Raw genomic sequence first — 23,477 nt, 5'->3', positions numbered from 1 at the left:
CACGCAGCCTCCCTGTGGCTCTGCAGCCTGGGTCTTCAAGGGAGTCACTGTGCGCCCCTGGTCACCGCCACTCAGGATCCCACCCTTCCTCCTGGGTGAGACCTGTCCCTCCCTCTGACGTGCAACATCCCCAGGTATCCAAGTTTCCTCTTGGCTGCTGTCACAGGTTTAGTGGCTTAAAATGGTGCAGATTTACTCTTGAAGCGCTTCTGGAGGCAAGAAGTCTAAACCGCACGTCCTGGCAGGGCAGGGCTACGTTCCTCCCAGGGAGAAGCTGTCCCTTACCTTTCCTGGCTTCTAGAAGCTGCCTGCATGTCTTGGCTCTTACCCACCTGGGCTCCCTTCTGCCTTCTGCGTCCATGCTGATCTCTGGCCTCCTCCTTATCGGGAGCATTGTGAGACACGGCAGACCTGGGTAATCCGGGATAATCCCTGCGTGATCCTTAACTTCAACACATCTGCAAAGTCTCCTTGCCATCACAAAGGGGACAGTCACAGGCTGGAGGGATTAGAAAGGTGACAGTCTGCCTGCCAGGAGAAGGGGCAAAGGGGACATTTCTTTCTGCCCTCTGCAGGTTTATTGGAATAAAGTGACAAAGATGAATAGGAGAAATCACTCAAATGTATTATCTGCAAGGGGCGATCACAGAGCAGTGGCCACCAGCTCAAGAAGATGCTACAGTTGGGCTGGGGATGTGGCTCAAGCGGTAGCGCGCTCGCCTGGCATGCGTGCAGCCCGGGTTCAATCCTCAGCACCACATACAAACAAAGATGCTGTGTCCGCCGAAAACTGAAAAATAAATATTAAAAAATTCTCTCTCTCTCTCTCTCTCTCTCTCTCTCTCTCTCTCTCTTTAAAAAAAAAGAAGAAGAAGATGCTACAGGCTTTCCCAGGAGGAGGGGAGAGTCAGGAGCCTAGACCAAATTTAGGGGAATGGTAAATGGATTTTAGGGGAACTCAAGGGCTTAGAGAACATAGGGTGGCCCGGGATAGTCCACCTGTCCACAAAACAGACAGTGGTTTGTAAATGATCCTCTGTGGGACCAAACGAGGCCAGTGTGAGACGAAAGTCTGTCCAGGTCCTCGTGGTTCATGAAATTTCAGTAAGAAGTCCAAGGTCGATGGTGTTCTCTTGGTGGAACCAGCCCTCAGGCTGATCAAGGGACTTCACAGACAAATGCTCCCTGTCAGGGACAGGGAGACCCCCGGGGAGGTCTGGGGCTGGGATCCCGAGGTGGGTTCCAAGATCTCTGCAGGGATCAAAGCAGCAGTCTTTGGGGGACCATTTTCTGAGCCCTTGCAGGACTCAGCTTCGCCACCAGCTTCTGGGAAAGGCCACCTGTCCTGCCGGCGATGGTGCTGTGGGTACAGCTCTGTCACCCAGCCACACAGTGCTCCCTGGGAGAGGTGAGCGCGTTTGGAAGTCCATGGCACCTGACAGGAGCCCAGCTCCTGACTCACTGTTGGGCTGTGTGACCTGGGGCAGGTTAAGCCCCCATTTCCCCGTCTATAAAATGACACTGAGCTGACTCTGAGAAATGAGAGAAGGGCTTTAGCACTGTGGCTGGCAAACAGTAGGTGCTCAATAAGTGGTGTCTCACGATTCCTGGGAGGAGTTTCGTTCCTCGGCTTTGTTTGCGCATTGGATGGGCCTCCATGGGTGTTTCCATGGTTATTAAAAATAAGTGAAAGGCTGTTCCCCGGACTTCCAAATTCTTAAAACCCACTGCTGCAATTTGACCAAGGGCAGGCGAGAGCCACCCTTGGAGGACCTTCCTGCAGTCCCTCTGCCCGCCTGAGTGACACCCCCAGCTCACCCTGGATTCACCCTGTGCCTCTGGACCGGGCAGTGCAGCCCGAGGAGGTTCTGGGCTTCCCTTGCCCACGGCTGGGAACGACTCTGTGAGGAGGCGGAAGAGACTTGGCACTTATGCCCCGGGAGTTTCTCCAGTGGGAACAAAGCCCAGGGACATCATGAAGCCTCCACCCTGGGCTCTTTATCTCAAGGGGAAGGGGCTAACATTTACGTGTGAGTTCTGGCTGTCACTTTCCAGAGGTCATCTGATCATCAGCATGTCCCTGTCCCATTTTACTGATGAGGAAGCTGGAACCCTGAGAGACTAACTCCCTCGTCAGAGTTCCCACAGCTGGGAAGGGGCAAGCCTGGCCTCTGTCCAGCTTCTAATTGACCCACCCATGACCCTGCAATACCTCAATTTGTGGCTATTACATGAATCCCTATGGTGTTACAAGAAAGGAGGAACAAGAGTCCCCTATCAGAGGCAAGGCCACAACGCATGAGCTTATCAGGTGGTGGTTTATAGGCTCTTTATTGCACATCCAGTTCCTCTTGGGAGAGGGCTGTGCCAAAGGCCATGGCTGTCGTGTCTGTATGGGGGGTGCCAGTCCCTGCTTAATCCATCCCTTCCAAAACTTGGGCCCTGTCTTAGTCTCTTTCTGTTGCTATAACAAAATACCTGGGTGTGGGAAATATATAAAGAAAACAGGTTTATTTGGCTAACAAGCTGGGCTTCATATCCTGGGCAGGAAGGCATGAGGTTTCATCATAGACCTCAGAATGGCACACAATTTAAAACTTATGACATATTTTCTGGAACTTTCTATTTAGTATTTTCAGACTGTGGTAGACTATGGGTAATTGAAGACAATGTAAGTGAAACCGTGTACTTCAGTAAGTTCTGGTGTTGCCAGACTCAAGAAATGAGAGCGGGAGGAGACTGTGTTGGGGCAGCTCGTTGCTCCACCCCTGTTGGAGAGCCCTGATGGAGCTACCCCAGTGGTCACCAGAGGCTGTTGATTATTTTATTTTGCATCAGAGAGCTCAGAAAATTGTATGTATTCTGGAGGTCGAGAAGGTCTACTCAGCTCACTTCTCCTTTAGATTTCTTTTCCTACCCTCTTTCCTTCAAAGCATGTTGGCTCCCAAGCTGAGGGCCTGTGTGTCTGTGGTTGGGAATAGGGGCTGCCCAGAATGTTCTAGAACACAGCTTCACAACCATTCTCTGTTCACTCTTATCTCAATTTAGTAAGCAATTAGGTCCACGCAACTTAATAAGTGTTTGTGTCCTAACAACTTTGCAGTTGCTTGGGGGGAAAAATCACACAAATTTAGAGTAAAAAGATTTTATTTCACTGTTGAATAATAACTATGACTTAAAATGGTACAAATGTTCCTGTTAGCCACTGAACAGTTTTCTCAAACTTGGCATCAGATAGAACCCTCCTCCCTCATTTCTTTCCCACCTTGGTTTTTGCCTGGTGTGTTTGTTTCTAATCACAGCAACTGCCCAAAACTCATAGAATGTTTGGGAACCTGTTTTCTAGAACATTCTGTGCATCCCTTGCCCCCAACCACAGTTATAAGTTCTTTAAAGGGGGATTCATCTTATGTCCATCGACACTCAGCATAGTTCTTGGCCTCTTGTAGAGACTTTTTTTAGTACTTGATGGCAATTTACAATTAAAGACGGATCCTGGCCATGAGATCCATAAAGCCAAGTGAGGAATATTCCTGACAGGGACCTAAGTGTTGCTGAGGTTGCAACTGAACCTCCCTCAGTGAGTAGTTCCTACAGCATCCAGCAGATGTTGAGTGTGGCAATGTTTTCCTCAGAAAGTTAAAATACAGTCACGGGTTACTTAACGACAGGCATGTGTTCTAAGAACTGCATCCTCAGGTGATCTGTGTGAACGTCACCGAGTGTACGTACATAATTGGTCTAGGTCAGCTGCTCAGTTGATGCAACTGAGACACAGCACCCCAGCCACGGCGGTCCATACCTGTAATCCCAGCGATTAGGGAGTACAAGGCTGAGGATCGCAACTTCGAGGTCAGCCTCAGCAATGTAGCCAGACCCTCTCTCAAAATAAGAAATAAAAAGGGCTGGGGATGTGACTCTGTGGTAGAGTGACCCTGGGTTCCATGCCCAGTACAGAAAAAAGAAAAAAAAAATCCACATTTACAACTCTATTCCTTCGCAGTCACATTTTACCATTTCTCGAGTTGCATTTGAAGTTGCAATGCCGCATAATCGAGATGGGCACAGACGCACAGAGCTGGTATGAGGCGCTTGCACCCTGCTTCCACCACTTTCTGGGCCTCGACGGGCGAGGCCCTGGCTTCATGGTGTGGGAGTGAGGCTGGGAGGACAGAAGCTCTGCAGTTGTTGGGAGGATTCAGGGAGATGGTTTGTGCGCCGCGCTTGCCTGGTGCTCGTAAGTGCTCCAATCCATCTGTGCGAGTCTTTACTATTTCCCCCAGGGTGGGCTGTCCCATCAGGGTGATGCATGTCAAGGCCTCATCTGCTGCTGTCAATGAGAAGAGGGTGGGAGAGGGACACCCTCTTCCCCTGTGGTGGAGCAGATCAAGCGCCCTGCTCTCTGTCTTTGGCACACCTGTAAGGGAATCTCTGGTGCCCAAGACCTCAGACGTCTCTCCGCAGGCTTGACAAGGTCCTGCGCCAGCCTGAGGAGTGAGCTTTCAGGACCCCCAGCCAGACCTGTTCCAGCCCAATCCCCTGCAGTGCCCTCAGATGTATGGGGAACTGTGACAGTCCTATTGGGGCTCAGTTTCCAGGGGCTGAGGACTTTCTTGTCCTGTAGTTCAGCCTCTTCTCGGGCCTCACAGTATTTTGCGGAAGAGAAAGAGTTAACCCTGAATCCCCAGCCCACTTCCTCATCTGTATGAAGGAGCTGCAGCTACCTGCCCTCACCAGGCCAGCCTTGGCTTTCCAGCTCGCAGCTTGGAGGGAGTGTTGGCCAATACAGACTCTCTTTCGTCCAGTTTTCTGGGAGTTCCTGCCAACTAGGTTTCTGCCTTTAAAAACAGTTGGTAGCCAGGCGTGGTGGCACACGCCTGCAATCCCAGCACCTCCAGAGGCTGAGGCAGTAGGATTGCAAGTTCAAAGCCAGCCTCAGCAACTTAGTGAAACCTTGTCTCGAAATAAAAAATAAAAAGGCTGGGGATGTGGCTCAGTGGCAGTGTGTCCCTGGGTTCCATCCCAGTTACACACACACACACCAGTCTGTATTGTTTGCAAATTGTTGCAAAAGAAAACAAAGTACTAGGACTCACCGGTGGCCAGTGCCTAGGGCCATGTGACTGGTCTCCATCCCCAGTGAGCAGTGTTTCAGCCTGGAGTGGCTGGGCTTGCCAAAACCCTGTCCACCTAATACAGGCTGTCGTCACCTGGTCCTGAGGTGGAAAATTAAACACCATCCCTTTAAGAGAAGAGGACACAGGAAGTAAAAATACCTGCTGGCTTTGGAGCTGCAGAGGGAAGCTTGGGTCAGGGGTCAGGGGTCAGGCTTTGTAAACACCTCCTCTGGTCATTCACTCCTTGTCCCCAGTTTTCGAGTTTCAAGGTTCCAAGCACTGTTGGCAGGACATGAGTATTTCCCAAGGAACCCAGGCCCGGGGAGGTTAGTAACACAGAGCTGTCCAAACAACAGCTGTGACCCGGGGCAAAGTTTGTCCCTTGGCAGGAGAGGTTTAACCGGTAGCCTTCCACGTCCAGCTGAGCTTTATTTATGAGGAGCAGCTAATGAGGTGCTCAGTTAAACGCTCAGGCAGCCTTTGCCCTACATTTGCCCAGCCTCGTTTCCCTGGGTTCACCCCAGACAGCCGGTAATGCCAGCCCAAGCCTCTGCCAGGCCGTGAGGGGCGCGGAGCGAACTTGACATTGGCTAAAGTTCTCCTGCCAGCCTCCCTCTCAACGCTCACCCAGGCACAACCCTCGGCTGTGGCTCTGCCTGTGGTTCTCATTCACAGGGGCGTCAGGACCCAGCCCACAGGGCCCTGGCGAGGAGCGCGGATTTGATTTGCAGCAGTGTTCGGCAGTGACTTGGTCCTGGTGAGAGGCTTATTTTCCTATAGGCTGCGCTGCGCCTTCCAGACTGTCCGCATCTTGGGAAGCTGGAGGGCCAGATATCAGCTCTGGGTCCAGATGGCTTCTGCACCAGGGCAGGCCTGGAACTGCTTAGAGTCTGTACCTCCCCCACCCCCACGCTGTCACACGCCCCTCCCTGCCTCTGGCTTGTTTTGAATTCCTGCAGCTCTCAGAGCTGACCTGTGCCGTTGATTTCCGGATCTACGATTGACTCCAGTAGACATCTGTGGCCACTTTTCATGGGCCCGGACAGTGCCTGTGTTGTCCCATCCTCAAAGCAGCCATTTGAAGCAGGCGTTATTATTCTGATTTTTATAGATATGGAAACCGAGTTTCCTCAATGTCAAATGGCTCAGGTCACAGATGTTGCAAACGCAGGAATCAGAACATCCACACCCCCTGGTCCCCATTTCCCCTCCCTGTCTAATAAATCACTCTGGATCCCGGGCTCCTTTATTAATAGGCACTCAGTGATTCCTCTGCACTCAAATCAATCTTTTCAGACAAGGTCCAGAAAGCTTGGAAACCTGTGCTACTCGAGAAACATCCCAACAAACCAACCATGGGGTTGATTTGAGCAGAATGGAATTTTCGGAAAGGACATGAGAGCCTCACAGACACATCCAGGGGGCTGAGGAAGTAGGCTTGGAAAACCAGAGGAACAAAGAAAGGCTCGGCAGCTGGCCCAGGGACCCCATCCAGCACGGTCAGAGTTGGTTCCATGGTTGGAATTGGTGATACTGGCCCTGGGTGACAGAAGCCATCATGGGCAGGGCTGCCACCCCAGCCTAGAATTTAGAAGTCGCTCCCCACTGCTACCCCAATCTCCACCTTCCTCCTTGTGTACCAGGCCCAGGTGGTGTCCCTGGTTGGGCAAACCCGGGCGTGTGCCCGACCCTGCCTTTGCTGCAAAGGCTGCTGGGTAAACAAGCTGCTGGCTTGGCTGCTGCAGGGGAGAGAAGCCGTTCCTCCCACCAAGACCCTCAGGAGGGGAATTTCCCAAGCCCAGCATAGCAAGGAGATTCAGAGGCTGGGCAACTTCTCCAAGTGGCAGATGTCCACTCCCCCGCTGACATACCCAGCTCCCCAACATCCCAGACACCCGTGGCTCAGTAGGATACGGTCAGTTTCCAAGCCTCAGCGCCTTTCCCCCACTCCCCAAGCCTCGTCTGACTTGTGGACACTGTGGCCGTGACTTGGTGGAGACGCTCTGGGAACCCCATGTTGGTAGTCACCACCACTTGTCCTGGGGGAGCCTGGATGCTCGCCTCGGGCTGTGGGAGAGGTCACACTGCTCTAGTTGAAGACTGTAAAGAAACATGGTTCTCCTGCTGACACCCTTCCTTCCCCTCTGGCTGAAGGACAAGGCTCCCTGTGGCTTTGGGAGGAAGTGTGAAGCACTGGCTGGGTTTGGGTGGGTTTTGGCCACCCCGAGGTATTTATCCCCCCCAATGATCTGCAGTTCTGAGGCCATGTGAGTACGGCCCACTGTGACTTTCCTCCGCTACCCCACTTTCATGGAAGTGAAGCATGGGGCACGGCCACTACTGCCAGTTCCTCTGGCCAAGATGGCAGGCGCCCACTTGCAGCAGGCTGGAGCCCCTGGGGGCTTCCTTTCCTCTGCTGTGCCAACCCCATCACCACGATGGCCAGTTTCCCCAGCTACTGTCTTTCCTGATAACCATCTTTCAGTTGCTCTCTGGCTGGTTTTCTGCCCCGGATGTGGAGCAACTCAATGGCTGCTCTCCAGGGGAACAACCCTTGTGTTCCCCCACGTCCAGCCCCTGGCTCTTCTTGCTCTCCACCCTTCCCGCTTCTAGCAAGACTCTGCCCTCCCTCCAAGGCCATCCACAGTCACTTTGCAACAAATCCAGGGCTTAGGGTTTCTTAATTCTTCTGATAGCTTCGGGCTTTAGTCCTGCTCCCATCCTTTGCAGGGAGCTACTCTCTAGGTGGGACACGCAGGGCTGGGGATGGTAGCACAGCTGTGCAGCCTGGACCTGCCACACAAGAGCAGAGCTTGGGCAACCCCAGTCCCTGAGCCTCAGTTTCCCCATTCTGTATAAATGGGGTTAATGGTGCCCTTGTGGTGTTTAGATGAGCCGGTGGGAACCCATGACACCTAGTGGGCATGTAACACTGTTATTCCCTCTCTATCGCCTACCCTGCACCTGTTCCTACTGCCCAGAGAGCCTGGCCTCAGGGCCACAACCTCCTGTTAACAAGAAGGTGCGAAAAGATTTTTAAAACTCCAGAGTACCTCACTGAGACTTTCTTTTCGATGGAGTAAAACCGACTGAAAGATCCAGAAACAAAGGGAGATTTGAACGCAGTGCAGGCACAGGTCAGAGGCACTCTGTGTTGCCCAGTCCTAGAGACTTCCCCGGGGGAAGCCTTTCTAAAGTTTCCAGAGCTCAGAACAAATGCGCAGGCTGGGCCAGAGTCACTGGTGGGCACGTGACTTTGGCCTTCTGGAAAGATCCCTGTGAGTAGTTCGGTGGCCTCAAACAGGAGGCCGTCTGGGTGGGCATGATCTAATCACAGAGGGCATGAAAGGTGGAAAGGCCTCGGTAGCTGGTGGCTCCAGGGGAGTCAGAGAGACGCCAAGTGAGAGAAGGATATGGTGTCCGCGTTCTCTCGCTGTCTGGAGGATGCAGGGCACAGGGCAGAGATGTACTGGACTGTTGGTATGGAAACGGACCTCAGTCCCACAACCCCAAGGAACCGAATGTAGCCAACACCCTGAATGTGTGTGGAAGCAGATTCTTCTCCAGAATGGCTGTCTGAAACCCTAATCAGAGACCCAGCTGAGCCCTCTGGACTTCTGACCTAGTGACCTGAGAGATAGCGAGCGGGTGTTGGGTGAAGCTGCTGCGTGTCTGTGGTAGCTGAATGTGGTGGCACTAGAGAACTGCCATGCCACACACCGGTGCACCTGCCGTTTGACTACAGAGGCAGCACACAGCTCGGCCCGTTACTGCCGTGCTAGTTTCCTCCTCTGGAGAAGAGACCCAGCATTTCTCTGTCTTGTTATGACGGTCCCTTCCTGTAGTCTCATCCAACCGTCACCATCTCTGCTTTGAGAAGCTCATTTTCTTGGTGGCTCTGGTTCTGCATTTCACCCCTTGTACCCTCCTCTCCTGGGGTGGCTACTTTCTGCAGAGAAAGGGTGGCTTTGGTGGCTCTAGCTATGTCCCTTGGATCCAGTTGGTGCCCTCTGGCCTGTCCATGTGTGGAATGGCAGTATAGGCTCAAGAGTGTCCACTCCAGGCTGACCCCCAGCGTAGTGACCACTGAAGTACAGTGGGTGTTATTTGGCTATTTAAGACAAAGCAGCAGGACTCAACTTTTGGAGTTCACAGTCCTCTGACCTCCTACCATCTCAATGCCCCCTCCACTCCAGTCAGTGTGTGCCACCGACAGGCAGGGAAGGGTGGCCCAGGCCCATCTACCTGGGAGCTGGCCCCTAGCCTGCAGGGCTCTGCCTCCTGCATATCTATCTGCTGATGCTGAATTGCTTCCCTCTGTCTGTCTCTCCTGGGATGGTAAAAAGTAGTTTTCCTTCTCTCTCCTGGGAATGCCCAGTGAGAAGCAGCTGGCCAGGGGCTCCCTAACATCTTATCTTCACCCCAGTCTCATCCAGAACCTGCAGTGATGGAGATGTGCGGGATCCCCTGGCCCTGTCCCTCTTATGGATGTGAGAGACTTGGCGGCTAGGTGACACTAATGCAGAGGAGGCAGCTTGAGAAAATCCAAGAACGATGTGGGCTCTTGTGCAGAAAGAGGGCTTGGCCAACAAACAGGCTTGCATCAAGGGGGTGGGCGGGAGAGGAGCTGCCCTAAGACGGATTCCAGCTAGAAGCCCTTGGCCATCATTCAGTTCAGCCTCAAGCCCGTCACCATCACCGCCAGCTGGGCTGCTTCCTTTCAGAGCCCATTGATGACACGGGGCCTTGACAAAGGAGTCGAATGTGGGTCACCCTGACCCATTTCCATCTCAAGTTCAAAATTAGGATGGAAACTTAAGTTGTTCTGGGCCTTCAGCTGTCCCCCAGCTGAGCAGCCCCCCACCAGTCTGCCCTGGTTTCTGCTCCTTGCAGCAGCCAGCCACTCACTGGGCTGTCCTGAGCCCTCCTGTGCTGTGAGCTGAGACGCTGCACCTGTGTGAACTGGCGGGGGTGGCGGCATGTCTCGGGGTGACATGGGTGCTAGATACACCTAAGACAGGGTGGGCAGATGGCAGAGGCCAGGCTGGCTCCAAAGCCTGACAATCCAGGTTCAATCCAGATGCTCACCTACTCAGAGGCTCAGTTCCCATCTCTGGAAGGTGGGGACAGTCATAGTGTCATCTCATGGGGGTTATGTCGGCTGAAAAATGCAAACGCATGGAAGACACTCGCCCCTCCCCCTTGCATAAAGTGCTCAATAAGCGGCGGCAGTTGCTATCGTGTGTCATTATTACTCTGCGCAGATCAGACCAATGGTTTGAGCTGGGGAGTTGTATTTGTCAGGAACTCTCGTAGGGATTAAAGATTGGGGATTTCATCTCTGCGTGGGGCTCTTCTCCAGCTTACACTGGGCCGGGCAGTGTGGGAGTAGATGAGTCATCTCTGCTTACAATAAGGCCACTCTCTTGCACTTTATAAGTGGAAAAAAGGAAGTGGTGTGTGTGCACCTGTGTTGGAGCAAGGACAGGAGACAGAATTGGACTACATGGCCAGTGTCGTGAGCCAATGAAGCCGATGGAAGGTCCCAGGTCTCTGGGTGCTGGCTGGAGAGATCACAAGTAACCCCGGCTGTTCACATACAGTGCTTAGTTCTGCTAAAACCAGATGTTGGTCTTTGATGTGCCTCCTTACTCTTCTGAACCCCAGTTCTGCTTAATCTTTGTTTGAATGCAAGATTCTCAAGAATCCAATGGCCCTTTTCCTCAGAAAATTACACATCAGGACAGACACAATCTTTGTGAACAGTCCAGTTGTAGAGATTTCTCAGATCCCACTTTCTAAACGGAGCAACATCTGAAGGATGACTTGAACTTCTGATAAATAGGCAAACTCCTGCACATGCTTCAGAACCCTGCTGACATGTCATCTATCCAGTAGAGCTGCTTTCCTGGTCCAAATCAGCTGAGCAGCCCACCTTCTCATTGCTCCTCTGTCTCTTAGATTTGCATCCTGTATTTTCCCACTTCCTGGGTTCTTCTTCTCTACTAGGTTATGGCTCCCAATCAGCTTTCCTCTTCATTCACTGGTCCCAGTGCCAGGAACATTGAAGGAACAGGTATCAGATATCCTGAAGATAATGAGTTCCCTCCTTGAAATGCAGAGCAAGACATCTCTCTGCGAATTGTAGGGAAACTTGGGAAGCCCTGTCTGATGGGATTTCTTTGGAGGGCTCTGCCTGTATGCTGGGACAGTTGCAAGCTGGTCTGTAGGACCAGTATCTGTGTTGGCTTCCACAAGATAAGGGGCTGTCAACACAAGTGGAATAATCAGGAAGAACTGGTGGGAAAGTAGCATTGGCCTCAGAGATTTCTAGTGTGATTAGATAAGGGAGTATGTAATTGGAAATGTGCTGGCAGGGAGACATGCTTTGAAGTTCCAGGCTGATTATGTTAGGGAATAGGTCCAGTATCTGGGTTGCAAGAGCCTCCCTGATCAGCAAAGAGCACCTGCTCTGTGGGAGAGCAGAGGGCCTGTGTCTTTGTCTAGAGGTGTCAATGAAAAAGCCGTTGCCCAAGCTCCCAGGGGGCAACATTTGCATCAAGAGATGCACAGATGTGAGCCAGGACCGACCTCTGACTTGCAGAGCCTGAGCTCAGAGAGTGAAGGGGCAGCCGATTGCAGGTGGTATTTGGTGTCTTCTCTCTAGCATGCACGCTCAAGAGGGCCATGGGTACTTCAGCTCAGTTACAGAAAGCATGCTCTGTAGCTTGGAGGAAGCCAAGTGCCCCTATCTCCCAGGAGGGCAGTGTAGTTGCTACGGAAATTACTGAATTCAAGCGCTTCTGACAGAAAGCAAGCACCCTGCTTTGCTGGGAGAACTTGCACCTTCTGAGGGCTCCCTGTTAGTCTCCCACTGTTCCAACCTCAGCTCCGTGAATAGATGGGAAGTTATCCGACTCTATTTGATGGCACATAGCTCTTACTTTATTTGCTGAATGAGTCTTGTCTTGAAAAATCAGGTTGGTTCAAGTCCAAATCTCCCCAAAAGACCTGGCGTAAGCCCTCTTTCCCCTTACAAAGGGGTCATGGTCTATACAGAGGAGGGCTAGCAGGGCTCCTCAGAAGATCCAGGGCAGTCCCTGTGTATTTTTTGCCACCACCACGACATCCATTTTTGGGCCCAGGGACAGACCACCAAGGGAGCAAGCTGAGCATGGAGTATGCGGTCTGGGTGGAAGCAGGCAGGGGCGGCCACTTGTCACCAGCATGCCCGACAGCTCGCCTGTTCCTCTGATATCACTGTGACTGCAGAGGGCTTAGCTGAACTGCCCTGCTCAGAAGTGATCAGCCCTTGGCAAAACACAAAACACGTTTTCCAGGCACTTCTTGTTTTCCCAGCACTGACTGTATTCGGAGTGAAATGGAATCCATCTGTTTGAAGTGCTTTTGCCGAATTCTATGCAGCATGATTTTCTGTAAGAGTGTCTGAAGGCCTGAAGGTTTTGATCTTTTGTCTTGGAAGGAGGGCACCACATTTTGCTACAAGACGACATAAATTGAAACCTAAAGCAGGCGTGTCTGGTGTGGTTCTCTGTGAGGCATATGGATATAGGGCGGCAGGGATGGCCTTCCTGTCCTTTGCTAAAGTTGTTCTCTGGGAGTGAGGAAGTGGACTGTCCCCTGGGCTATGCAAGGTGAGACCAGGGCAGTCTTTTCCCCCTTATAAAGAGGTTCTGAGCAATTGGAGCCGCAGAGTAGGTAACAGAGCCTGAGCTACTGAAGCTAACGAAGTTCTGGTCTGTAAGAACTGGAGCTGCCCGTCCATCAGAGATTCTCGAAGGTCTTTTTGCTGTCAGGGCAAGTGCTGTCCTTCAAAGGCCCCATCTCACCAGTTAAGATAAAAAAAGATTATTAGTCTTTTTTTTTTTTTTTTTTTTTTTTTAACGTTAGAAACTATGGGATAATGTTGGTGCTGGGGATGTAGCTCCGTGGTAAAGCACCTGATAGCATGCACAAGGCCCCGGGGTTCCATCCCCAGCTCCAAAAATAAGAGAAAGAAAAACCACTCATCGTCCTACTGATCAGCATTCACCACTCCAAGCATTGAGGTATTCCTTTACGTGGTTTCTCCTTCTGTCTCTTTAAGGCAAATTGAGATCGTAGTAGTTTATGAACAGAGCCTTTTCGAGGACCGTGATCTCACAGTCATCTTGCTGGCCCCTGGACAGTCTTCCTAGGCATCAGATTCTGTGACTGCCCAGTATTCTATTATATGGCTGGTCTCCAGTTTTCTTACCCATTCTTGGGCAGTTGCGGTGTTCCTAGATTGTCACACAGTGAACAGCATCTTCAGGCACAAAGCTTAGATGGATTCCTAGACATCTCTTCCAATTGTTGAGACTTCTGTATGTGAAGGTGTTACCAAGACCCATCGATAAAGCATGGACGTCACAAAAGATGGCAGGCAGAGAGGTGAGGTCAGGTGACAACATTTGCTGTGTCTCTGCCCCATTCAGGACATACTGTTAGGATTGTGAGCATAGGAAAGACTTCATGAATGACAGACCCGGTCTTTATCCTTGAGGACCCTACTGGATAGTTTGCAACCACAATATATAACAATAGTCCAAGGAGAGGGGTTCCTATATTCATGGGAATCCCGGCACAAATTTCAGGATGAAGCACAATTTGTGTGATCCTCTTGCATTTTCTGGAACTTTCAGCAGAATCATTTCATCTATAGAGTGACCAATAATTACCCATTCAATGATTGTTTGGAGTGAGTGTTTAGAGGAAGGTGAATGTTTTCCTCTACTTATCCTTTTCTCCTTTTGTTATTTTATAGTTTTTATAATAGAAAAAGTAAACGTCTTTGAGTGTCATTCATATGACCAGTAAACTAAGGAGATGGCCGTCAGGGACTGGGTCAGGGTGTAGCAGAGGCCGGAGCCTACACCCAACAGGTGTGAGGCAGGGATTGGCAGAATTTTTACCTGCCCCTTCAGTGACCTACCAACCTGTTTACATATAACTCTGACCTGGCAACATGAACTTAATGCCTACGAGATCATATTTGCTGGAACATTCTGTCATGCAGGTACGTGGCACTTCCAGTGATACAGTCACTGCCAGTGCTTCAGTCTGCACCTGGCTGCTAGGCGTTAAAAGGGTATTTGATCACTCTGCAGGCTCCAGACTTCCACTTGGGGCCAGAACTAGGTGTGCATGTGGAAGTTGGTGACTATCGTTTGTACGTCTTTTCTCCCCTTTGCCCCATCACTTCTGCTGTTCAGCTGATTCTTCCTTGGAGAAAATGAGAGTGCCAAGTGCCAGTCTGCAGCCTTGTTGTGATGCCCCCTACTGGTCAGGCATCTTTAATTGAAGGACTTGGGCAAAACCCCATCTCAGCTCCACTTGTTTCAAGAGCTTATCAATTTTTGTCAATCAAATGTTCAGTTAGGACAGGTAGGACCAGGGGATGTGTCTCATTACCCCAATTTCTTTGGGGTCCTTCCCTCATCTGCGGCTGGAGTGCCTGGGTCTCCATCTGAAGGTTTAATGACAGCATCACAGAGAACTGCTCCAGGCAGGCAACACACCTTGACCGAGTCCCCGCCCCCCATGTCCTCTCACCTGGCATCCGTCTTATCTGGCTTGCTAGCACCTGTACAGTTTTCTGTTGTTGTTCCAGTTGGCTGTTTCCCCAGGCTAGCAGGGTTGTTTTTCTTCTTCCCTGACTCTGCTTCTGCAGAATAAATCCCTTTCTCATTCCCTGTCACTCTGCTTTCCTTTGATCCTTTGTTTTCTCCAGACCCAGAACCACTTAGTCTCCTAAAGGGCTCAGAGAGGCAACTTGCAGCTCCGTGTAATTTATAAACCCATGATAGACATCACTCAAGACTAATTCTTTTTTGGCCAGCACTCCACTGACTCCACCCTGAGACAGATGGGGGTGGGGGAGGAACCAGGCACTGCCCACCCCAAATGTAATGAATATGTGTTCTTTATGGGACTAGGGCAGTCTTAATCCAGAATGCAAAATAAACAAGATAACATTCCAGACACCATCCTGGGGACCTGGGGGAGGGGGAAGACAGCACCCAAAGCTTATACCTTCACAGGGTGTCAATCACACTCCCTGGGCTAGGATTTGCTTACATCCTGTTTCTATCAGATTATATTCTATGTAGGATTTTTAAAATAATGCATCTTTAGTAAAAATTATTGTAAAACATTTCATATTTTAGCAAAATATTTTGTATATATAAATACAACCATAATTTATATGTAAATATTAAAATATAAATTAATATATTTTATACATGTAAAATGCATATAGATTTATATTAATATTAGAGCATTTTATGCCATTTAAAATATTTCTAAAAACACAGGCTATATAAATACATTAAAGTAAAACTTACTATTTAAGTCAATACCATGGCTTTATATTAAAATTAAATACTTTAACTTATTTAAAATAATATTGAAACCCTATCTCAAAGAGCTGGGAATGTGGCTCAGTGGTAAAGTGTCCCAGGGTTCAATCCCCAATACTCCCCAAATTAATATTGAAATATGTAGGATGTATTTTTTATATAAATGAAAGGTTTTAGGAAATATTTTTTAAAAATAACCTGGCAGGGGGCGCTCTGCTCAGGTGTGGTTCCCGCCCCGGCGGCCACAGCGCCCCCTACCGCTCACTCCACCGTGAACACTGACCCGCTGTTCTTGCTCCCGCCCGCAGGCATCGGCAAGAACGTCATCTGTGACCGCACAGCCACGCCGCTGGACGCCTTCCGCATGATGTCAGCCGCACATTACTACCCCAAGCTCATGAGCATCATGGGCAACGTGCTGCGCTTCCTGCCGGCCTTCGTGCGCATGAAGCAGCTGATCGAGGAGGGCTACGTGGGCGAGCTGCTGGTGTGCGAGGTGCAGGTGCACAGCGGCAGCCTGCTGGGCAAGAAGTACAACTGGAGCTGCGACGACCTGATGGGCGGCGGCGGCCTGCACTCGGTGGGCACCTACATCATCGACCTGCTCACCTTCCTCACGGGCCAGAAAGCCGTCAAGGTCCACGGACTGCTCAAGACCTTCGTCAAGCAGACAGACCACATCAAGGGCATCCGCCAGATCACCAGTGACGACTTCTGCACCTTCCAGATGGTGCTGGAGGGCGGGGTGTGCTGCACCGTCACCCTCAACTTCAACGTGCCCGGCGAGTTCAAGCAGGATGTGACTGTGGTGGGCTCGGCCGGGCGCCTGCTGGCGGTGGGCACCGACCTGTACGGGCAGCGCAACAGTGCCCCCGAGCAGGAGCTGCTGCTGCAGGATGCCACGCCCGTGAGCAACTCCCTGCTGCCCGAGAAGGCCTTCAGCGACATCCCCTCGCCCTACCTTCGTGGCACCATGAAGATGATGCAGGCCGTGCGCCAGGCCTTCCAGGACCAGGACGACCGGCGCACGTGGGACGGGCGGCCTCTCACCATGGCCGCCACCTTCGACGACTGCCTGTACGCGCTGTGTGTGGTGGACACCATCAAGAGGTCCAGCCAGACCGGCGAGTGGCAGAACATTGCCATCATGACCGAGGAGCCGGAGCTGAGTCCCGCCTACCTGATCAGCGAGGCCATGCGCCGCAGCCGGATGTCCCTTTACTGTTAGCACAGACCGAGGACCTGCGGGACTTAGACCTTCCGTGCGGGGCCCAGAGAAGGGGAAACACATAGGGTGAGAGGGTGGTGGTCACGGGGATCGTGGGAGTTGGGGACAGAACACGGGTAGATGGTATCTGAGAAGGTGAGCCCCAGTCCAGGTAAGGGCCCCCAATAAAGAGTGTTGGTGGGCTGAGCTCACAGCCAGGGCCTAGGCAGAAGGGCCTGCCATCCTCCACACGTCTTTTGCCAGGTTTTGCATGAGAGGGAGGAGGCTGCTGCCTCTGCTGCCCTTTACTGAGAAGCAAGGAGGGGTTGCTTCCCTCCCTACCTCATCCAGCCCCACACCTTGGCCTCCTTTGCAAGACAAATGGCCCTGCATCAGGGGGAAGGCCATGGGAGCCAGGCTCCCCCGACACCTGCCACTGGCAGGAGATGGCACATCATCTCATGTCCTCATAAGCCTAACAGTCTAGGGAGAGATGGAAGTGGGTTGGGTTAGTGAGGCACTTTTTAGTCTACTTGAAGTGTCTGAAGGGAAACTCCTTAGAAGCAAAGGGTTTAGCTTCCTTGATTGATCTTCCTCATGGGGAGCCCTAGGGCATGTCTGGTTCCTTATCCTTCTCCCTGTGGGGTAAGGAAGTATTGTCCCTTGGCTGATGTTGGAAAGATCAGGAATGGCAGCAGAGAGCAGCGTTCCCTTAAGCTGAAAGGGGTGAGCAAGAACACACACTGCATGGGAACAGGTGAGGCAGAGAGTAAACCCTCCCTCTGAGCTTGTCAACAATGCAAAAACTGATTTATAACCTTTCCAGGAAGGCGGAATGAGTGAGAGCCATTCAGACAGCACCGCACCAAGTGTGGGTCTGACTGCAGGTTCCCACACTGCCCTCCGGAGCTGGGTCAGCCACTGTGCCCCAGGGTTGCAGTGTGAGTCCCCAAACAGGGAAAATGAGCATAGCCCTGGAGTTGCTTTGGGCTCCAACACCAAGCTGGGCCTCCCAGCTTGGTAGATTGAAAAGGGAAGCCTTCATTTCCACTCAGAATTCTCTTAAGATGAGAAGCCAAGGCTCTTTCCCTTAGCTTTGGCTTCTAGAATTCCGACACCTGAAAACTACTAATACCTATCAAAAAAGATATCAAGGAACATGATTTTCAGTGTTTCTAAAATGGGGGTTTGGAGGCCTCGGAGGGCTGTATGTCAGGGCAGATCAGGCTGAAGGTGGAAAATCTTCTACTTGCCCCCTGGCTCTCTTGTATTTTCACCCACTTTTTAGAGCTTCCATTAGCGACAGCCAACTGCAAGCTCAAGAGTGGGCAGTGCCAAAAGGGAACGGCTAGTCGCATGGGCCCATACACTCATTTGTAAATACTTACCATCATCAAATGTCCCCCAAATCAGTTTTTTAAAATTCAGGTCTGATCTTGAAAGAAAGACCAAGTCAAGTACATTTTGAAATGTGGAATTATTGTTGTCTTTGCTAACTTTTCACACACACACCCATCCCATAATACATTTGTGAGGCTGGGTGTGGGGACTAGTCCTCGTAAGTCTACGTAGCTTTTGTTCACAGATTTCTGAAGTCAAACAGGTGTCTTTGGCATATAGCCGGGGTGTAGACTTTCTTTTGGATAACCAGCAATAGAACTAGAAGGAAATTAAAGGCCCTGGAGCCCACTCCCAGCCTCTAAATGGGCAACATTTGAAAGGAACAGTCCCAATAGAGGTGTCCTCCGTCCTCCTCCCTGGAGTCGATACACTTCAAAGCCCCCAGGCTGCTCCTACACACAGGAATAATCCTGGATGTATCTAAGCACCAGGGAAATGTTCATCTTCTAGGACAAAAGAATAAATCTTGCTTTCCTTGGAAGAATCACCCTGTTCCCCTACTGCAACATGGTGGGGTTTGTTAGCAGAAATTCCATGACATGGTTATGTTCCCTGATAGGTTGACACACTCAAAAATTGGGAGATGTAGTGGATGGAAAGTGTCCCAGTGCTAGTTGGAGCAAAGGCCCCCATTTCTGGACTATTTGGGTTTCTGTTCTAAATTGCCCTCTGGAGAAGTAGTTTTTGTGAAAACTGTAGAAAGAATTTTTTTTTCCTAGCTTGCCTGAAAGGCTGTGATTAAGGATGAAGGGAAATAAAACTAGGTGACTCCACAGGTTTCATTTTTCTACATCATTTGTAGTCTAAGTAGATATTCTTGGAGTTTCCATTTTGTGTTTCTGTACTTAACCATAGTACTTTAGAGATTCCCCCTACCCCACGCAAAGGTCTCTGAGCTTTGTGATAAACAAAAATTCTTGTTTGAGGCCAGGGGATATAAAAGGCATATACTTTAAAAGAAGCATGAAAAATATTTTTAGTAAGTGTACTCAAATTTTATCTACTGAAATAGATAAATGTAGTAGGTTGATACAGAAACGAAGAAAAGACCTAGGTAGCTCATATTTTAGTACAAAAATGACAGCAAATGAGTTTAAGATACTTTAGTGTTCCTTCTGCACTTGTCCTACCACATGCAAAGACTGGTGGGAAGCAGCAAGGTGAGACTGAAATTCCTGAGGACTTTGTTTCAGCTTGGCACCCTCAGGGGTCTGGGTACCCTCCGCTGACTTTGATCTAGGACTAATTCCCAGTAATAACCCAGCGCATTTCTTTAATGTGTTTCAAGGGCCTGCTGTAATGGAGGCAGCCCTTTAAGGTCTTCACGTTCAGTTTCCCTTTGACTGTCTGGTACCCTTCGTTGTGTAGATGCCTCTACAAAAGTCCTAAATTCCAAATTCTCAGAGAAGATGCAGGTCAGGGTTCTTTTCAGGCAGGCACAGTGTTAAGAAGGGAATGCCCTGGGCTTATTTGGAACTTTTGGAGGCTGTGGTCACTGTTTCTCCAGGACTTCTCCCCTTGCTGGGAGGATTGCATCGTGGGGCACCTCAGATCTAGGGTGGCCTACCTGGCAGCAGATAGAGTATGCAGAGCGTCTCATTCAGTCCATAAGAACAGCCCTACCGGGGGTTATCATCCCTTTTGACACACTGGAAAGCAACTGTCCAAAAATCAGCCAGTAAGCAGAAGTGAACTCACCGGAATTTACCACCTTTTTCTCCAAACCCAGTTCTGTTTCTGCCCTTCAAGCCCTGGAGAGGGGCTGCCCTCCCCCTGTGCTGAGTGGACTCCAGTGAGACCTGGAGCCCACTTCACTGCTGACGTCCCTCCTGTCGAGCAGGATGCAACATTTGGTGTTTTGCCAGAAAGTTCGTTATTAGAGCTGCAAATAGAAATGATCAATTTTTCTTTTCCTCCCCAAATGGAAATAGCACTCAACTTCTTTTAAAACGAACTTCCCAATTTTATTTTTGGTTGTAGTACAAAAAATGTACAAAAAACTTAGACAAACCACAGAGTTGGAGATGTTCAAAACATTGTTGGCTGACTGTCAGAGATGGCCTTAGATTCTGCTTTGAGGGGCTGAGTATAATATAGGAAAATATCTTTCTCAGGGAGGGGGGCTTTCAGGGTTGATTTCTTGTGACTGGGATTAGAGCCGTGCGTTTGTACATTTGTTTTCTTTTACTCTCTCCATCTTATCCTATAGTTGCAGCTCTTGGATTTGACCTGTGATTATAGATGGGGCTTCTGATCTGATCTCTTTTCTTTTGATGGGCATAGGAGGAAATCAGCTTTGCTGATGTTATCATGGGGACAAAGTAAATCCAGTTCATGTGAAGGGACTTCAACAGCTAATACATTTAGTCCCTCATCTTGTATCCCAGAGAGGGTAAATGGTGGCTAATGTCACCCCAGCCCAGTCTCACCCTGCCTCACACAGCACCCTCAGAGATTTGGACGGGGAATGGTAGCTATTTGGTAGAGAGGTTGGGACTCCATTGCACTGCATTCCCTGAGCTCTTACAGGTAAATTCATTTTTCATGAACTCAGTTATATCTCAAATATACTCAGAAAACTAGCTTTTAAAAATTTTCCATTGTAATTGTAATGTGAATGATCTCTAATTGGCGTTTTCTTTGGCAAGGATAGGGGACATTCACCTTTGGGATTTCCTGAGGCTCGCTCCCACTAGCTCAGGATTCTTTCGTCACTCAGTGCCTGTAAAGCCCTGGAGTTGACAGGGCAGAAATCATGACATTGAGTAGCTTGTGGAGTGAGGGGCGATCAACTATCAGAACTACTCATTTCAATTCCTTTTGGGGGAGAGGAAGGAGAGTGATGAAAGATAAGTCCTATGGACTTGCACTGTGAGCCCAGTCTCCACCAGTGGGGACAGTCCAGATGGACTGGGTCTCTGGGACTTCTCTACAGAGGAATTGAGACCTCCCGTGCTTCTCTAAGTAAATGATGGGTTTGGTGCTCCCATTGGAATCTGGCTGTAAAGCCAGTGCCATAGCTGAGTGAGCACGATCACATCAGTTAGGAGTGGAAAGTAGTAGACTGCTGACATTTTCCTCCCCGGTGTCCCCATGCTTATCTGCTAGAGCCCTCGAGGCAGGCCGAAGAGGCTGGCTCTCCTTCAGGCTCCTGAGGTGTTGCATTATTGAAAACTCTGGAATCTGCTACAGTCCTCTCTGTTTCCACCAGCAGTGAATAGAATAACAAAAAGAACCTGCTGAATGCATTGGCCTGATGCTTTGTGCAGCAATCCGAGCTCACCTGGGCAGGTGTTGGCAGGAAGTACACAGAGCCATGGAGTCTTGACGTCTCTGTCTCTCCCCTTCTCTGTCCAGTTCTTGCTGTCCTCTGCAGCCACCTCAAGGGCTAAATCATTGAATGAGCCCCTTGGTTCCTCCTTATAAACGCAGTAATTTATTTGTGATGCTGAGTCTAATCCCAGGTTAAGAAACAAAAGCTTGTGATCTGACCTGCTCCTTATTCTGCCCTGTGCCTTGTCCAGGGGTGGGAGAAGTTTCTAGCAATTTTGACTCTCTGTTTGCTGCCTGGTGCTTTTCATTTGTTTTGCGTGTACGTGTTTTTTTTTTTTTAAAACCAAAATTGCATTGGTTGGGTCGTCATTGTCGAGTATGTATTTATTGTGTTTTACAAACATGAGTATATATGTATGTATATGTATAAAAGCAGACTTATATATAAAAAGTCAAGGCATGTATACTAGATATTTTAAAGAGTTATTTATCAAGGGGAAAAGATGTGTGTTATAAACAGAGTCTATATTTTATATATAATGTAGATAGCAAAAATAGCTTATAAATTATAGAAGATTTTGGTTTTTCTTTTTTATTATTAAAGCAAAAAAAGAAAAAGAAAAGGACAATGAATGCAACTGTTCCTAGTGTTTTAAAAGACAAACTACTGTGGGAGTTGGGAGGCAGTCTTCCAGCAGGTTCGGCGGCCATTACCCTGGCCCACCCAGCAGATCTCCGTTACTGCTTACAAGACGCTGGGGCCAGGGGTTCACATCCCTCTGCCTGCTCGCCTGTGTGGCTCCAAACGCGGCCCCTCGCTCTTCTCCACAATTTGCATTGGTGGGATAAAGAATACAAGTGGCAAATAAAGATTTAAAAGCAGCAGCAGTCGTCCCAGTTCTTTCTCATTTTCTAAGCTCAGGTGCTCATAATTTAGGTACCTACAGGATTTGTGGGATGTGAAGCGTGAATGGGTGTGTCAGAGGGGTGTGTGTGCTGGAGGCGGCTCTCGTGTGTCAGTACCCAGGAAGCTGAGCCAGGGGTCAAATCACCTTCCACTTTTGATCAGGAATCATTGAATGTGAGAGTGGGAGGCACTTCACAGCCAACTGCTTCAAACCCTCACTTTGGAAAAGTGGAAATGGAGAGGAGAGAAGCTCCCTAGAGCCTCTTGGTGTGTGTGTGTGTGTGTGTGTGTGTACATGCGTGTATACGTTCATGCGTGTGTCAAAAGCTAGACCAGGGAGGAGGGTGGCGACACAGTTTTAGATTGGGAGAATAAATTTGAAATTTGCTTGTCATCTTAATATTACACCCTAAGTTCCCACAACCTAGCTCTGAAGACACTTACTTGATTATGTAAGAGAGTATCTTTGCTTACTTTTGTATCGGTGTTCAAGGACAGCCATTGTGAACCTAATTTGAAGCTTGCATATGTGACTTTCCCACAGATGGGCGGCCCCTTCCTTTCCACACTCTGCTGAATCTTACAGAATATGCACAGTGCTGCTTCTGGTCCATGTTTTCCTTTTACATAAACAGTTAATTAACCACCACAAGGCCTAAAATCTCATTATTCTCTCCTTCATAAGCAGGCTGAACCTAACATTCAGAACTCAGTCTATCTGATAAGATAATAAGATTGCTGCAAACCCCTGCATCCATAGAGATCATAAAGTTTGAGAATGTTCCATGCTGTGCGCAATCAGCAGGGACTCTCATAATGGTTCTGCTTAGGGCAGTGAGGACAAATGCTATGTCACAGCTGAAGGCACCATCTGCCCTGGTGTGAAGAACCGCTGAGATGGGGTCTAAGGTCCAGTCTCTCTGTATCTTCCATCAGAGTGAAGAACCAACCAACCTTCAGTAGGCCTCATATCTTCTGAGCATTTATGTAAGTGTTCTCCATGATGTTGATTCCTCCCAGTTAAGGTCTATTTCCCGCTACATAAACCAGAGAATATACAGTTGACACTCTAATCTGAATATCAGAAACCCCAAATACTCTGAAATCTGAATTTTTTGAGTAGCAACATCATGCTCAAAACATCTCAGATTTTGTATATTTTTGGATTTGCA

General features: G+C 49.6%; 1 protein-coding gene across 1 annotated transcript in view; it reads left to right on the top strand.

The window, feature by feature from the left end:
• The window catches only part of Gfod1 (Gfo/Idh/MocA-like oxidoreductase domain containing 1), a 98,349-nt gene extending 76,073 nt beyond the window's left edge, over positions 1-22,276 (top strand). Inside the window, exon 2 of the mRNA XM_076859206.1 lies at positions 15,826-22,276. Coding sequence (XP_076715321.1) covers positions 15,826-16,745 — 920 coding nt within the window. The 3' untranslated portion in view covers positions 16,746-22,276. The remainder of the gene's footprint in view (positions 1-15,825) is intronic.
• Positions 22,277-23,477: the final 1,201 nt, after the last annotated feature.

Source organism: Callospermophilus lateralis, chromosome 6 (assembly GCF_048772815.1).
Source record: "Callospermophilus lateralis isolate mCalLat2 chromosome 6, mCalLat2.hap1, whole genome shotgun sequence".
NCBI lineage: Eukaryota > Metazoa > Chordata > Mammalia > Rodentia > Sciuridae > Callospermophilus > Callospermophilus lateralis.
The sequence above is the reverse complement of the archived record's forward strand: the minus strand, read 5'-3'. Positions and strand labels throughout refer to the sequence as shown.